Source organism: Ranitomeya variabilis, chromosome 1 (assembly GCF_051348905.1).
Source record: "Ranitomeya variabilis isolate aRanVar5 chromosome 1, aRanVar5.hap1, whole genome shotgun sequence".
Classification (NCBI taxonomy): Eukaryota; Metazoa; Chordata; class Amphibia; order Anura; family Dendrobatidae; genus Ranitomeya; species Ranitomeya variabilis.
Genome location: NC_135232.1, coordinates 215694130 through 215710206, shown reverse-complemented (window position 1 = coordinate 215710206; position 16077 = coordinate 215694130). Strand labels below are relative to the sequence as shown.

At 42.2% G+C, this 16077-nt stretch overlaps 1 protein-coding gene and 1 long non-coding RNA gene across 3 annotated transcripts in view; one reads left to right on the top strand and one right to left on the bottom strand.

Annotated features, from left to right (window-relative positions):
- PTPN11 (protein tyrosine phosphatase non-receptor type 11) overlaps nt 1-16077 on the top strand; it is a 98993-nt gene that overhangs the window by 62769 nt on the left and 20147 nt on the right. For both annotated transcript variants that reach the window (XM_077292414.1, XM_077292418.1), the window contains exons 12-14: nt 280-347; nt 10943-11094; nt 15072-15196. In XM_077292414.1, coding sequence (XP_077148529.1) covers nt 280-347; nt 10943-11094; nt 15072-15196 — 345 coding nt within the window. The remainder of the gene's footprint in view (nt 1-279; nt 348-10942; nt 11095-15071; nt 15197-16077) is intronic.
- Nucleotides 1-16077, bottom strand: part of LOC143809347 (uncharacterized) — a 38452-nt gene that overhangs the window by 3696 nt on the left and 18679 nt on the right. Inside the window, exon 2 of the long non-coding RNA XR_013222226.1 lies at nt 14798-14860. This is a non-coding gene — a long non-coding RNA (uncharacterized LOC143809347). The remainder of the gene's footprint in view (nt 1-14797; nt 14861-16077) is intronic.

The window sequence follows — 16077 nt, the reverse complement described above, 5'->3', positions numbered from 1 at the left end:
TTGGAGTGATGAATTGTATACATATTACAGAAAGAATAGAACATCCAGCTCTGGCTGTTCCGGTGTTGGCTGGAGATAATTCTCTGCTCGGATTGTACCTGACATATATTCCTAGTGCAGAAGCCGCAGACTATCATTTTGGCATCCACTGTATAATAAATGTGTATTTATGTGCTGCCAGCTGGAATGTGTTGCCATTTGGCCTGCACAATAAAGTCAGTGTTCTCATACTTTGGGACTGTCTTTTGCTCATCTCGCTGTTGTTTTCTTTATTAACAGTGCAGGAATAGGACGTACAGGCACTTTTATTGTGATTGATATTCTCATCGATGTCATCCGAGAAAAAGGTAGGTTTGAAAGTCGCTGTTATCTGCAGCTACCAGGGATTTGGATCAGAGACTTGAGCATATGGTTCTAGAGATATGAGGATATTGTATATTCATTGCTATCTTGCAGCACTGATTGCTTTCATCATAATTTAACCCTTTTCCATGAAAAAATTGACAAGATGCATTGTCAGATTCGTCAATGTTGAGTGGCAGTCAAATATAGCAGATTAGGAACGTTCTTCCAGGCACATAATCAATGTATTATATTGCTCATTATAAAACTAGTACAGATTCCTGTAGCACCTGAACCTTTTACTGACCTTTCCAGTCTTCATAGTACCAGTGCTGTGATGGTGGTGTGTGACAGAGCACATAGGGATGGTGGACTTAATCTCCCAACGTTTGTAACACAGCAACAACAAATGGAACAAATCGGCAGGCGCCGACCAGTAATCCAACAACCAAAAAAATCACACTTAGTAATCCGTAGAAGAATGCTCAAAATCCAGCGGAGAAGACAAGGAATGTGTCCAAAAAGTGCCAGATGATCCCCATTTTCTAATAGTCCATGCAGTGGTACCAGTATCTGGCCTCAGCAGATCCTAACTTTCCCAACACACAACAACCAAACCCAAACATGCCATTTATGCACAATCCACTCCCTTAAGCTTCTGGTCTATTTGACCCAAAGTGTGCAAGAAGGTCAATGAAGTATTTTCTTTGTTTATCAGACAATCCACTGAAGTACAGAGCAATGACAAACCCTCCTCCACCACCACCAAAAGCAGGACATGGAATGCTAATGGAAGATCTGATTGCCTTATGGTCTATGAAGGCAGACTGGGGGTATTGCACTGTTAAACCTTCCCGTAATGAAGTTCTCTGAACAGATAGAGCAATAACGTATTTTGCACAGCATATTCTGAGAAAACTTAGACCACATCTGTGCTTTCACATTGTGTTCAGGCACGCGTTCGGTGGCCCCGTTGGCGTATGCGCCAAGTGGGCCATAGAATATTATGGTGCCGAGAGAGTGAACATGCGCTCTGTCTTGCATCATTTTCCGGAGAGTACTCCTACTGGAGGCGCACACTGAGACTTAGTAGACTGCGCTTGGGTGTTCACCTCCAGTAGGCGTACACGCCTGAAAATGATACACTACAGAGAACGCGTTTGCTCTGGTAGCACCATAATATTCTATGGTCCTGTTGGCACATACGCCATGTCAGTGGAAACCAAAATCCTCAATCAGCTGAGGGCTGAGTTTAGAATTATCGCCCCTCACCTGCCCCTCAAAAAAAGTTAATCACAGGCAGATCACCCAATTTGTGTCAATTTAATAGCGGCAACTCATAATGTGACTCAGCGTGACTGTATACACTCCTGATCATTTCTGGGCATGCTCTTCATGAGACAGAGGATTGTGTTCTTTAGAATCTCCTTCCAGACCTGGATCAGGACGTCAAGGAGCTCCTGGACAGTCTGTAGCTCCACTTGGTGGCATTGGATGCACTGATACATAATGTCCAAGAGCTTCTCAAATGGATTCAGGTCTGGGAAAGTGAGGGCCACTTAGGCCCCTTTCACATATCAGTTTTTTGCCATCAGTCGCAATCCGTCGAATTTTGAAAAAAAAACAGATCCAGCAACTGATGCCACCGGATCCGTTTTTTTCTCATAGACTTGTATAGGCGACAGATTGCGACAGATGGTGTCACGTTTCATCTGTCGTTCGCCAGATCAGTCGAAAATTGTCTGTCTGGCGGCCGGAGACAACGGACAAAGTAACTTTTTTTTGTCTCTGTCGATAAAACGGACAGCGACGTATCCGTCACCGTCTGTCGTTTGTTAGAATGGAAGCCTATGGGCGCGGGATCCGTCAAATGACGGAATCTGGCGACTGATTCCGTTTTTTTAACTGAGCATATTCCGATTTATTTTCTTTTAGGATCCTTAAGCCAGCCCCCCTAGTCGTGTCCATTGAAAAAACAGATCCGTCGCATGAGTTTTTCACAATCTGTGACGGATCCGTTTTTTTTCAAAATTCAACGGATTGCAACTGATGGCAAAAAAAGCAAAAAACTGATGTGTGAAAGGGGCCTTAATGAGATGAATGCCTTCATGATCCTGCAGCTGCCTACATACTCTGGTCACGAGTCTCAGGGTCATTGCACCAGTGTAAGATCTGACAGTGGCTCTGAAGATTTCATGCCAGTACCCATGACGTGGAGATTTGTGTGCCCTTCCAAGGATAAGACCATCACTGACTCATCTCCAAACCTGTTGGTTGATGTTTCAGGTAGCATAATATTGACCATGGCATCTCCAGACTGTTTGATATATGTCACATGTCAGTGTGAACCTGCTCTCATGAAGAAGATTGACATGCAAATGGCCCACGTGACAATCCTGATGTTGGCAAACGCCACTAAAGCTTCACAGTGAGTCGACCTTATTGCAGCGCTGGAGTGGTGCCACTAATCTAAGTCCGCTGGGTATTGTCTCATTCTTACTTCATCTCTTCCCAGCGTTGTTCCTTTCAGTCTCCAGCAGTTTGTTACCTCTCTGGTGTCTCCAGTGTTTGCTGGGCGATCCTTAAGTCATAACTTAGTGTAAGTCTATGAGGGTCAGAACAGGGCTAGAATGAGGCTCTCCTAGTCTTACATTGAAAGCATGTAGCTGTCATCTCTGACTTCGTCTAGTCACAAATTGGGGACACAAGATGGCGGCTTGGGAAAGGAGTGGCGCCGAGAACAGCTGAGGACGGCGGCTGGTGAGTATAAAACAAGGGTCAGGGAACTTAGATAAGTAGCACCTTTCCAACGCTGATATAAAGAAAAGCACAGAACATCGGAGTGGTGCTTTAAGTGTGGCATAGCATGAGAAACTGCTATTTTCCTGCAAAATTAACAGTTTGTTTAAAGAACTGTTAAACCTGTAGCTGCTCAGGGCCGTGATTTAGGCTGATGTCATTGGACGACCTTAACCCCTTAGTGACCGCCGATACGCCTTTTAATGGCGGCAGTTAAGGGTACTTATGCCTCAGCTCCGCTTTTTAACGGCGCTGAGAAATAAGTGTATAGCGCCCCCCAGCATCTTAATTTCTCCGGGGTCTTGGCTACCGGGGGTAGCTGAGACCACAGAGAACATGATTGGGGTTTCCTTTTTCCTGACATAAGTGTTGCGATTGGCGTTATTAAAGGTATAACGGCGACCACAAAAAAAAGAGTCACATTTCCCATTTAATTTCTTTCCTCTGATGTGATCGCACATCAGAGGAGAGAGAAATTGGGGCCCCTGATTCCCCCTCCCCAGTACTTCTGGTGTCCCTTCATCACCTCGTGAAGTCCCCATGCCGGCGGAGTCTTTCTTCCGGGAAGAAAATGGCGGGTGCATGCGCAGTGATCAAATAAAAAAAATAGTAAATAAAACACCCCTTCATCACCCCCTTAATTAGGTAAAAATAATAAAATAAAATAAATGTATTTATTCCCATTTTTCCATTAAAGTTAGAGTTGGGCTAAAGTTAGGGTTGGGGCTAAAGTTGGTTGGGCTAAAAGTAGGGTTGGGCTAGGGTTAGGGTTGTTGTTATGGTTGAGATTACGGTTAGGGTTGGGATTAGGGTTAGGGGTGTGTTAGGGTTAGGTTTCTGGTTAGGGTTATGGTTAGGGTTGGGATTAGGGTTAGGGGTGTGTTGGGGTTAGGGTTGTGGTTGGGATTAGAGGTGTGTTGAAGTTATTGTTGGAGTTAGAATTGGGGGTGTTTCCACTGTTTAGGTACATCAGGGGGTCTCGAAATGCAACATGGCACCACCATTGGTTTCTGCAAATTTTGCGTTCAAAAAGTAAAATGGTGCTTCTTCCTTTCTGAGCCCTTCCATGCGCCCAAACAGTGGCTTTCCTCTACATACGGGGTATCGGCGTACTCCGGAGAAATTGCACAACAAATTTTGTGATCCATTTTTTCCTGATACCCTTGTGAAAATAAAAAAAATTGGTTCCAAAGTAAATTTTTAGTGAAAAAAGTACACTCCCTGACAAAAGTTATGTTGCTTATCCTTGTTATGTAAATAAAAGCTTATAACCTGACGTTAAGTTCATCCATTGGTTGTATAAATTATTCTTTTGAAAGCTGAAACCCTCTGAAATGTGGTTTAGGTTAAGAAAATAAATTGGCATCAATGCAGAAATATTGATCAGTTAATGGACACAGAATGGTCAGATTTTGGCAAGACAAAAGTTTTGTCACCTGATCATATAATGCACCCAATCCTAGTTTACATCATCACCTGTGCTCAGTAAATGATCGGTTAATTAGTGTGTGTGTGTGTATACAAAGAAACTCCGCACCCCAGACCTTCACTTGAACTGCAACTTGAGCTCTAACTACATGCCAAAAATCCACCCTGCGACCAAAGCCTGGATTATCAAGAGGCTGAAGACCAGATCCACTGCAGAGGTGGCTGGCTCCTTTAATGTGTCTCAGCGTCAAGTACAAAGAATTAAAAGAAGATTTGAAGAGACTGGAGATGTTTGACAAGCCCAGATCCGGCAGACCCCGCAAGACAACTGCTCAGGAGGAACGTTTGTTGGTTAGAAAATCCAAAGTAAGCCTCCTCTTCCACTGCAGCAGAGCTCCAACAGGCCTGGTCACCTCAAGTCCCTGTGTCATCTAGAACAGTTTGTAGAATTCTGTCTCGAAATGGCCTCCATGGTCGAATCAGTGCCTAAACAAAAGGCAAATAAAAAACCGTGTGGCATTTGCAAAGTCCCACAGTCTGGTAAACAGATGGACCCTGGAAAAGTGGCAGAAGGTGGATTTCTCTGATGAATCTTCAGTAGAATTACACCACAGCCGCCGCAAATACTGCTGGAGACCTACTGGAGCCCGTATGGATCCAAAATACACTCAGAAACAGATACATTTGGTGGTTGAAAGATCATGGTCTGGGGTTACATTCAGTATGGGGGAGTGCCAAACATTTGCAAGGTGGAAGGCATTATCAATAGCCTAAAATATCAAGAAGTATTAGCTACCTCTTATATTCCAAATCATAAAAGGACTCAAATTCTGCAGCAGGATGGTGCTCCATCTCATACATCCATCTCTACAACAAAGTTCCTCCAGGCAAAAAAGATCAAGGTGCTCAAGGACTGGCCAGCCCAGTCACCAGATATTAGCATCATTGAGCATGTTTGGGGTAGGATGAAAGAGGAAGCTTGGAAGACAAAACCAAATAATCTAGATGAACTCTGGGAGGCATGTAAGACTGCATTCTTTGCTATTCCTGATGACTTCATTAATAAATTGAATCATTGTTGAACCGCATGGATGCAGTCCTTCGAGCTCATGGAAGTCACACAAAATATTAAATATGACTCTAATAGCACCACAACTTCATTCACCAATGTTATGCAACATATATTTGTATTTTAAGTTAATTATTTGAATATCACATTACTTTCTGTGGGCGACAAAACTTTGGTCTTGCCAAAATCTGACCATTCTGTGTCCATTAACTGATCAATATTTCTGCATTGGTGCCAGTTTATTTTCTAAACCTAAACCACATTTCGGAGGATTTCAAAAGAATAATTTATACAACCAATGGATGAATTTAACGTCAGGTTATAAGCTTTTATTTACATAACATGGATAAGTGACATAACTTCTGTCAGGGAGTGTAAAATGTTCTTCTTGAATGTGGTTTTGCGCAACTTGAGGAGTGCAGTTTTTACAATGGTGTCACTTTTGGGTATTTTCTGTTATATTGACCCCCCCAAAGTCACTTCAAATGTGAGGTGGTCCTCAAAATGGTTTTGTAAATTTTATTGGAAAAATGAGAAATCGCTGGTCAACTTTTAACCCTTACAATGTCCTAACAAAAAAAATTGTTTCCAAAATTGTGCTGATGTAAAGTAGACATGTGGGAAATGTTATGTAATCACTGTTTTGTGTGACATATCTCTCTGATTTAAATGTACAAAAATTTCAAATTTTTTGCCAAATTTCCGTTTTTTTCATAAATAAAAGCAAGTTATATCGAATAAATTTTACCACTAACATGAAGTACAATATGTCACTAAAAACAGTCTCAGAATCAGTGGGATCCGTTGAAGCGTTCTAAAGCTATAACTTCATAAAGTGACTGTGGTCAGGATTGTAAAAATTGGCTTGGTCATTACGTACCAAATTGGCTCTGTCACTAAGGGGTTAATATTTTTAGCAGTGTATAGGTTACAATTGCTGTCTGTTTTTAGTAGATGTGTAAAAACTGAAAGTGAATAAAGATGGGCTGAGCTCAGCGTTGATAATTTCTTACAACAACATCCAGCCTAGGAAATTCTCCTTGAGTTAAACACCTTCAGCACAAATCTCCCATCCTGATTGTTTTCTACTGTCAGCCAGGTGAAATGTATCAGTCTGGGGTGCAGGATGGGTAATGCACAGAGGAGTGCTGGGAATAGAACAGTTATATGCACTTCACAGCTGTGACCAGGGTTAGTTCTGCGCCGATATTTTATACAGATCTCAAAAATGGAAAGGAATCGAAACACTGTGGAAAGTTACAGCGTTAAGAGATACATAAAAATAGAAAATCATTTACATTCAATCTTGACAAGTTCTGTTGCTATTTACAGATTTATTTATTTTTTTTGTTAAACTTTTGGTTGTTTTTACATTCAGTATAACATTGCAATGTTGGTTCCAGGTGAGTTTTCAGAATAGACTGCCATGTGTAAACACTATTTTTGATCATTATACGGGCTCGTATACTGCATATTTTTTTTAGTGGGTTTCTCCTTTGCAGGTTATAGACCAGGGATGGGCAATTCATTTTCCCACATGAGACCGTGGCTGTTGTGGAGGGCCAGACCAATAAGCTAAAATTATTTCTGCTATACATTAACATACAATTATTTCCATAAATTAAAAATTATAATATCACTCAATATTTAACAGGATTAAGTATGTTGACAACCCCATATACAGTGGATTGCGAAAGTATTCAGCTCCCTGGAACTTTTCAACCTTTTCCCACATATCATGCTTCAAACATAAAGATACCAAATGTAAATTTTGGGTGAATAATCAACAGCTAGTGGAACACAATTGTGAAGTTGAAAGAAATTTATTGGTTATTTAAATTTTTTGTGGAAATTCAAAAACTGAAAAGTGGGGCGTACAATATTATTCGGCCCCTTTACTTTCAGTGCAGCAAACTCACTTCAAAAGTTCATTGTGGATCTCTGAATGATCCAATTTTGTTGTCCTAAATGCCTAATAATGATAAATATAATCCACCTGTGTGTAATCAAATCTCAGTATAAATGCACCTGCTCTGTGATAGTCTCAGGGTTCTGTTTGAAGCACAGAGAGCATCATGAATACCAAGGAACACTACAAGCCGGTCCGTGATACTGTTGTGGAGAAGTTTAAAGCCGGATTTGGATACAAAATGATTTCCAAAACTTTAAACATCCCAAGGAGCACTGTGTAAGCGATCATATTGAAATGGAAGGCGTATCATATGTTGTGAATTCTGCTTTTGGGTTCCCTCCGGTGGTAGTAGGTGGTAATGCAGTTGCCCCTGGGTTGCAGTCCTGGTCAGGTGTGACTGCTGATTGCAGTTCTGACTGGGGTATTTAGGTGTGCAGGATTCATTAGTCCTTGCCAGTTGTCAATTGTTGTTGGGAGGTGTGGACCTCTGCCTGGTTCCTCCTGTCTTTCTGCCAAATCAGCAAAGATAAGTGTCTGGTTTTTTTTCCTGTGGCACACATGCTGTGTGCTTCACAATTCAGTGCTATTCTTTGTGTTTTCTTGTCCAGCTTAGATTGTGTCAGTATTTTCTCAGTTTTGCTGGGTTCTCTGGAGTGGCAGATATACATTCCATGTCTTTAGTTAGATTGTGGAACTTTTTGTATTATCTGTTGTGGATATTTTTGGAAGGGTTTTAATACTGACCGCCTAGTAATCTGTCCTATCCTATTTCCATCTATAGGGGTATTTAGTCCTCCGGCTGTGTCGAGGTGCCTAGGGTTTGTTAGGCACACCCCACGGCTACTTCTAGGTGCGGTGTTAGTTCAGGATTTGCGGTCAGTACAGGTTCCACCGACTCCAGAGAAAGTTTTCATGCGGCTCCAAGGTCACCGGATCATAACAATCATACCACTGAAAATCTACCAAGGCCCGGCCGTCCCTCTAAACTTTCATCTCAAACAAAAGGAGAAGACTGATCAGAGATGCAGCCAAGAGGCCCATGATCACTCTGGATGAATTGCAGAGATCTACAGCTGAGGTGGGACAGTCTGTCCATAGGACAACAATCAGTCGTACACTGCACAAATCTGGCCTTTATGGAAGAGTGGCAAGAACAAAGCCATTTCTCAAAGATATCCATAAAAAGTGTCGTTTAAAGTTTGCAACAAGCTACCTGGGAGACACACCAAACATGTGGAAGAAGGTGCTCTGGTCAGATGAAACCAAAATCGAACTTTTTGGCAACAATGCCAAATGATATGTTTGGCGTAAAGGCAACACAACTCATCACCCTGAACACACCATCCCCACTGTCAAACATGGTGGTGGCAGCATCATGGTCTGGGCCTGCTTTTCTTCAGCAGGGACAGGGAAAATGGTTAAAGTTGATGGGAAGATGGATGGAGCCAAATACATGTCCATTCTTGAAGAAGACCTGTTGGAGTCTGCAAAAGACCTGAGACTGGGACGGAGATTTGTCTTCCAACAAGACAATGATCCCAAACATAAAGTAAAATCTACAATGGAATGGTTCACAAATAAACGTATTCAGGTGTTAGAATGGCCAAGTCAAAGTCCAGACCTCAATCCAATTGAGAATCTGTGGAAAGAGCTGAAAACTGCTGTTCACAAACAATCTCCATCAAACCTCACTGAGCTCGAGCTGTTTGCCAAGGAAGAATGGGCAAGAATTTCAGTCTCTCGATGTACAAAACTGATAGAGACATACCCCAAGCGACTTGCAGCTGTAATCGCAGCAAAAGGTGGCGCAGCAAAGTATTAGGTTAAAGGGGCCGAATAATATTGCACGCTCCACTTTTCAATTTTTGAATTTCCAGAAAAATTTAGAATAATCAATAAATTTCATTCAACTTCACAATTGTGTTCCACTTGTTGATTCTTCAACAAAAATTTACATTTGGTATCTTTATGTATGAAGCATGATGTGTGTGAAAAGGTTGAAAAGTTCCAGGGAGCCGAATACTTTATCAAGGCACTGTTTGCCATATTATCCCACACACATTCCTCTTTATAAAATATGAACCTCAAACAGCCTTCAATGTACAGTATGAGCTCCCACATAGCCCCCTATTTACAGCATGAGCCCCCTATATACAGTATAAGCCTCCACATAGCCTCCCTACATATAGTGAGTCCCTCCATATACAAAATGAGCCCACACACTGCCCCCGTATACAGTGTGAGTCCCCATATAACACACCCCAAACACATTCACACACTATAACCCCCCAAAAAACAAAAAGATCATACTCTCCTTGCTTCCATTCCCCTGTTGCTTTGTTCTGGTTGGTATCTGCTGTGTGCGCTGACGTTATGCACAACAGACGTCTCAGTTGCACACGCTGAATGATGGAAGAAGGAGCCAACAGCTCCCTTCGCCACCATTGTATTCACCAATATCTACATCCTCAGGATGCAGGTATCGATGAAATACGGATTCCGGACCCAGGGCGGCCCATAAGCCAGCGTTTTCAGCCCTTCAGTTGTCTTGGTCTCTCAGGCTATTCCCGTCTGGCCCGAGGGGACACATTTTGTCCTGGTCTGCTGTACACATAACACTGCAGCAGTTTCACTCTGTCTTTCATTGTCTGTCTTCCACCAGCTCTCTCTAGCAACTTCTGTAGGCAACAGCTGTAATCTGATCCCTCAGAAAAAACAGAGCTGAAGATAAATTTGAATTACTTTTTTGTGTGAAGTAATCAGTGCAGGAGAACCGGCATTTTTCTCTTAAGATATATTTAAATTAACATTGGTGTGAATCATTTTGCATGACCCAATCCAGTGGCCACGTCAGCATTCTCTGGCCACTGCATAAGAGCCCTGACAGCCGGCTCCTACTTTCTGGCATTTGTGGCCCTTCTTTTCATTAGGCAAGGCTGGCGTGATGTCATCACTGTGGCGTAACCCTCGTGATATTGTACCAGGCCCGCTAATGAAAAGAAGAGCTGCAGATGAGAGAAGGTGGATGATGGTTCTCAGGTCTTCTGTCCAGCGGCCAGAGATTGCTGACCTGATATTTTAAATTTTTTAATCTTTGCTCAAAATACTGCATGTTAAAACTATGTAGGCTTATTTGTTTTATACTGTTAATATTCTGCTGTTGAGATATGTTCATATTTGCCATTTTGCTATATTTGATGGGACTAATAGCACTGCATACTCTAATCCTTTTTAATTCTGATTGAACACTAAAGGCCGTGAAGAACTGTTATAAGTCAATGGAGTCTGTTGGGCACCAGTGTTATCTGCTGTATGACAGATCCAGCATTGAGCTTTCTTTCAAAATACTGCCTCCTATTTTACATTATTTTTAATTTATTGATCTTTTTTAGGTGTTGATTGTGATATTGATGTACCCAAAACTATTCAGATGGTAAGATCCCAGAGATCAGGAATGGTTCAGACAGAAGCACAATACAGGTTTATATACATGGCTGTACAGCATTATATAGAAACTTTACAACGCAGAATTGAAGAAGAGCAGGTAAGATACGTCATTGTAGGTGTGTTTTCAGTGTATATATCTAATGCAAATGTATTTCACTATACTTGTGACAATCCCACCTCTCATCTAACTTGCTCTATGACAATATACAATCTGGTTTCCGCCCCCATCACTCAACTGAGACAGCCCTGACCAAAATTACTAACAACATACTTACAGCCAAAGCTAACGGCAATACTCTATACTCCTCCTCCTAGACCTGTCCTCTGCTTTCAACACAGTTGACCACTGCCTCCTACTACATATCCTCTCCTCCTTTGGATCAAAGACCTCTCCCTATCCTGGATCTCCTCATACCTTTCCAATCGCACATTCAGCGTCTTCCACTCCCACACTACCTCCTCATCCCACCCTCTCTCTGTTGGAGTTCCCCAAGGCTCTGTTCTAGGACCCTTACTCTTCTCAATGTATACACTTTGCCTGGGACAACTCATAAAGTCCCATGGATTCCAGTACCACCTTTATGCTGATGTCACTCAGACCTATCTCTCTGGCCCAGACGTCACCTCTCTGCTGTCCAGAATCCCAGAGTGCCTATCAGCCATATTCTCCTTCTTATCCTCTCGCTTCCACAAACTCAATGTGGACAAATCTGAACTCGTCATCTTTCCTCCATCTCGTAAATCTTCCTTACCTTGACCTATCGCCATCAACTACTTCACGCTTTCTCCCGTACCGGATGTCCACTGCCTTGGAGTAACCCTTGACTCTGCCCTGTCCTTCAAACCGCACATCCAAGCTCTTTCCACTTCCTGTTGCCTCCAGCTCAAAAATATCTCCAGAATCCGTCCTTTGCTCAACCTTCAATCTACTAAAATGCTTGTGCATGCCCTCATCATCTCCCACCTCGACTACTGCAACATCCTTTTCTGTGGCCTCCCTGCTAACACCCTTGCACCTCTCCAGTCCATCCTTAACTTTGCTGCCAGAATAATTCATCTCTCTCCTCGCTACTCCTCCGCTTCTCCCCTCTGCAAATCTCTTCACTGGCTCCCATTCCCTCAGTGTACCCAGTTCAAATTACTAATACTGACCTACAAGGCCATCCATAACCTGTCTCCTCCATATATCTCTGAACTAATCTCCCGATTTCTTCCCTCACGTAATCTCCGGTCCTCTCAAGACCTCCTTCTCTCCTCCACACTTATTTGCTCCTCACCGAACCACCTCCAAGACTTCTCCCGAATTTCCCCCATCCTCTGGAATTCTTTGCCCCAACACGTCCGACTATCATCCACATTCGGATCCTTCAGACGGAACCTGAAAACCCACCTCTTCAGGAAAGCCTACAGCCTGCACTGACCCCGCTACCTCCACCCCACTACCGGAGCTACCGCCTCACCAACACCGGAGCTGCTGCAACCCTCAACCCATTGTCTCTTTCACCACCATCCTGTAGAAAGAAAGCCCGCAAGGGCAGGGTCCTCACCCCTCTGTATCAGTCTGTAATTGTTAGTTTGCTTACTGTAAGTGATATCTGTAATTTGTATGTAACCCCTTCTCATGTACAGCACAATGGAATCTATGGTGCTATATAAATGAATAATAATACGGTAATAAAAAAAATAATCGACAAGGATGGAGATTTGAAGATATGATCCTTTGAGAGAAAACTCTACAATAGGAGTCTTTCTTCTTCTGCAAGAGGTAGTCAGTAAGGGGGGAAAGTTGTCAGTGGAACAAGCATTCAGCCAACAGTTAAAGTGGCATGTAAAAGTTTGGGCACCTTTGGCCAAAATTACTGTTATTGTCAACAGTTAAGCAAGTTGAAGATGAAATGATCTCGAAAAAACCTAAAGTTAAAAATGACACATTTCCTTTGTATTTTAGGTAAAAAAAAATACATATTTTCGTCTTTTACATTTTGAAAAATACAAAAAGGAAAATGGGCCAAGGGGTTTGGGCACCCTTGGAGATTTGTGTGCTCATATAACTTTGACCAAGGTTTCAGACCATAATTAGCTTGTTAGGGTTATGGCTTGTTCACTATCATCGTTGGGAAAGGCTAGGTGATGCAAATTTCTCAGCTTTTTAAAAACCCAAGCCTCCTCCAACACTTCTAAACAGCTGCCTCACACTCTGAAAATGAAAATGATGGAGTGTTAGCACCACGCCGGATCCCTGCTCTGACAGGCAGGGTCTCCGACGTGTCACTTCACAGTTTAATGTGTTTGAGGGCTTTACATGCAAGTCTTTCAGCAAAGCAGAGGAGCGTTGTTCTTAATTGTTAAAGGGATCATCTGTCTGATCTGTGATTTTCTAACCCCAAGATCCCCTACCATTGTTTATGCACCACGTTATCCCATATAAGGCTATGTTCAGACTGGGTGTTTTTGCTGCGTGTTTTTTTTATCCTTTTTTTAATGCTAATTTTCAGCTGCGTTTTACAATGCCAGCAAAGCCTATGAGATTTCAGAAATCTCATGCACACACATTGATTTTTTTTGTCATCAGGATTTTGTGCTTTGCTGCTTTTTTTGGACATAGAGCATGTCACTTCTTTCAGCGTTTTTCACCCAGTGGTTTGAATGGGTGTTGAAAAAACACTGCAAAAACGCAGGTATGATTATTTGCAGCCTTTTTGGTACCGAAAAGTGAAGGACAGCAACTCAACTTTATTTGCATGCACAAAGAGACAGCCCAAAAAACACACCAAAACTGCAACGAAAAATGCACCAAAAATGCACCTAAACCTGCGCTTTTGCCGCTGCTCCTTTTCTGCCAAGAAATCAGGTTTTGCAGCAGAAAAAGAACTGGTTAAGGACTGCTCGCCGCACAGATGAAGCCAGGCCTGCAACTCAATCGCTATGCTTGGGGACCGAGAAGCCCCTGTCAATGGCCCAGAGAACGCTGACCTGGACCGGGAACCAGGGATGTGCAAAGCGATACGCTTTACTCTACTATGATCGCTTGTTTCCCAATAATCATGCAGTCTAAGCAGGCCACAAATCACCCGAAGGACGAGCAAAATGGTTGTTCATCTGGAGAAATGATATTTTGCGTAAACAGGACCAGTTGCAGCCTATATGCAAGGAGTGATCTATTACCGATAGTTCTGTGCACACCTGAAGCGTGGTCGGTCAGCCTGAACAGGCTATTAAATGACCACTGACTGTCAAATTTGTTTATCAACGGTTGTTTAACGCTGCGCGACGGCTGGTGTAGCTGCATCTTATATCTGAACAGCCATCATCTGTAAGAGGTGTATGTAATAATGGCATACGAATCCCAAGATACCTTTACTCAGGGCATCACCCTGATGTATTTAGTGCTAGAGACCTTTGAGTCTGACTACCCTACATTTTTGGCTAAATTTCTATTGGGAGTCAAGGACAACCCAAGTAAAGAGGGAAAATAAAGGCTTTCCTTTACTCCAATATTATACAGTATTTTGACTTGCCACTGCATTTCTCAAGATCAAACATCTCATTTGGTCTCTGTGCACTGTCACCCACTCAGTTTGGACATTGTAGCCTCGAGGATTCACATGACCAACTGAATGGCATCTTTAGCATAGCAATGTCATTGACCTGCACCTAAGCAATATACAATGCACAGTTCTTTATGTCACCTCATTTGTGCATCCTCAGAATTGGTGATAATTGTTCTTTATGGGACAATCCCTGTAACCTCATTCTCCAAGAGGTACTCTAGACTCCTCTGCAGTCAGCCAGGGCCTTACCTCCGGGAACAGACCAACTCCATCTGTAATCTAATGTAGAGACATCACATGCTGGCTCCATTCCTACAAATACAAAGGCTGTGGTTATGGTTATGTCTGAAGAACGATGAATATTTGCAGAGTGAATTTACTGGCTTAACAGTTCTATATTCAATTGTTTATGCTGAATGATATCAATGTTTAGATGTGTGTCATACTGAAATGTATTGATCTGTTTTAGATTTTCTGACAATATATTTATTTATTTACTTATTTATTCCCCGTTTTTGTTTAGAAAAGTAAGAGAAAAGGACACGAGTACACGAATATAAAATACTCCCTCTCTGAGCAGACGGCGGGAGATCAAAGCCCACTGCCACCTTGTACCCCTACTCCATTACCAACGCCTACACTTCCAGAGTAAGTTAAGGTGTAACTTTCTGGTGACTTTTTACAATAATTTTGTTTTTTATTTTATTACATATATCATGTAAAAAAAAATGCCTAGAAGTGTCTTCAAAGCCCAGGCAAAAGTTGTGTCTGAATTTCTGACGTGAGTGGGATGCCATAACTCTTCATGGCATCCTTCACTGTGAAAACTCAAAATCTTGCATGTTGTTGTGAATTGTCGCACTTTGAACAAAACCAGCACTGCTGCGTCATTTACTAAGCTGTTACAATTTGTAATTCTTGAATGTCTTTCTAAAAGCCAGTGAACAAGATTTTCTCCGCATCTGGTGGTAGCTACATCCTATGTTGCCCACTTCCCACCCTGAGACCCTTTTTTTTGGCATTTTTCTTGCGTAAAGGGTCTCCTGGCCAACCTCTTTGCAGTGAAATGCAAAACTGGATGGATTGAGCTGAGATTCAGTTCTCAGTACAGCAATTGGTTAAAACCATCTCTGTATAGGGAGAAACTGAAGAGGGAGGAGCACGTCATTCTGAGAACCAGTAAGGGTGCAAGACCCCGGCTGATCGTGAAGTGGCATAAAATGTAAAAAAAGTCAAATGTAAATATAAATGGTATCTCTGAAAATATCATCTTGTCTTGCAAAAAACAAGCTGACATACAGCTCCGTCAGCCGAGAAATAAGTTTTAGCTCTCGAATATATCAATGCAAAACCATTTTTTTTTAATAAAAGTTTTGTGTAAAAATGCCAAAACATAAAAAAGGATATAACTGTGGTATCACTGTAATCGCACCAAACTGAAGAATAAAGTCTCCCAAAAGTCGCAGTAAGGCTCGGCCCACATTTATCCTGTGCTCTAAGCTGAGCTCTTACATCGCGGTTTCCGTGTA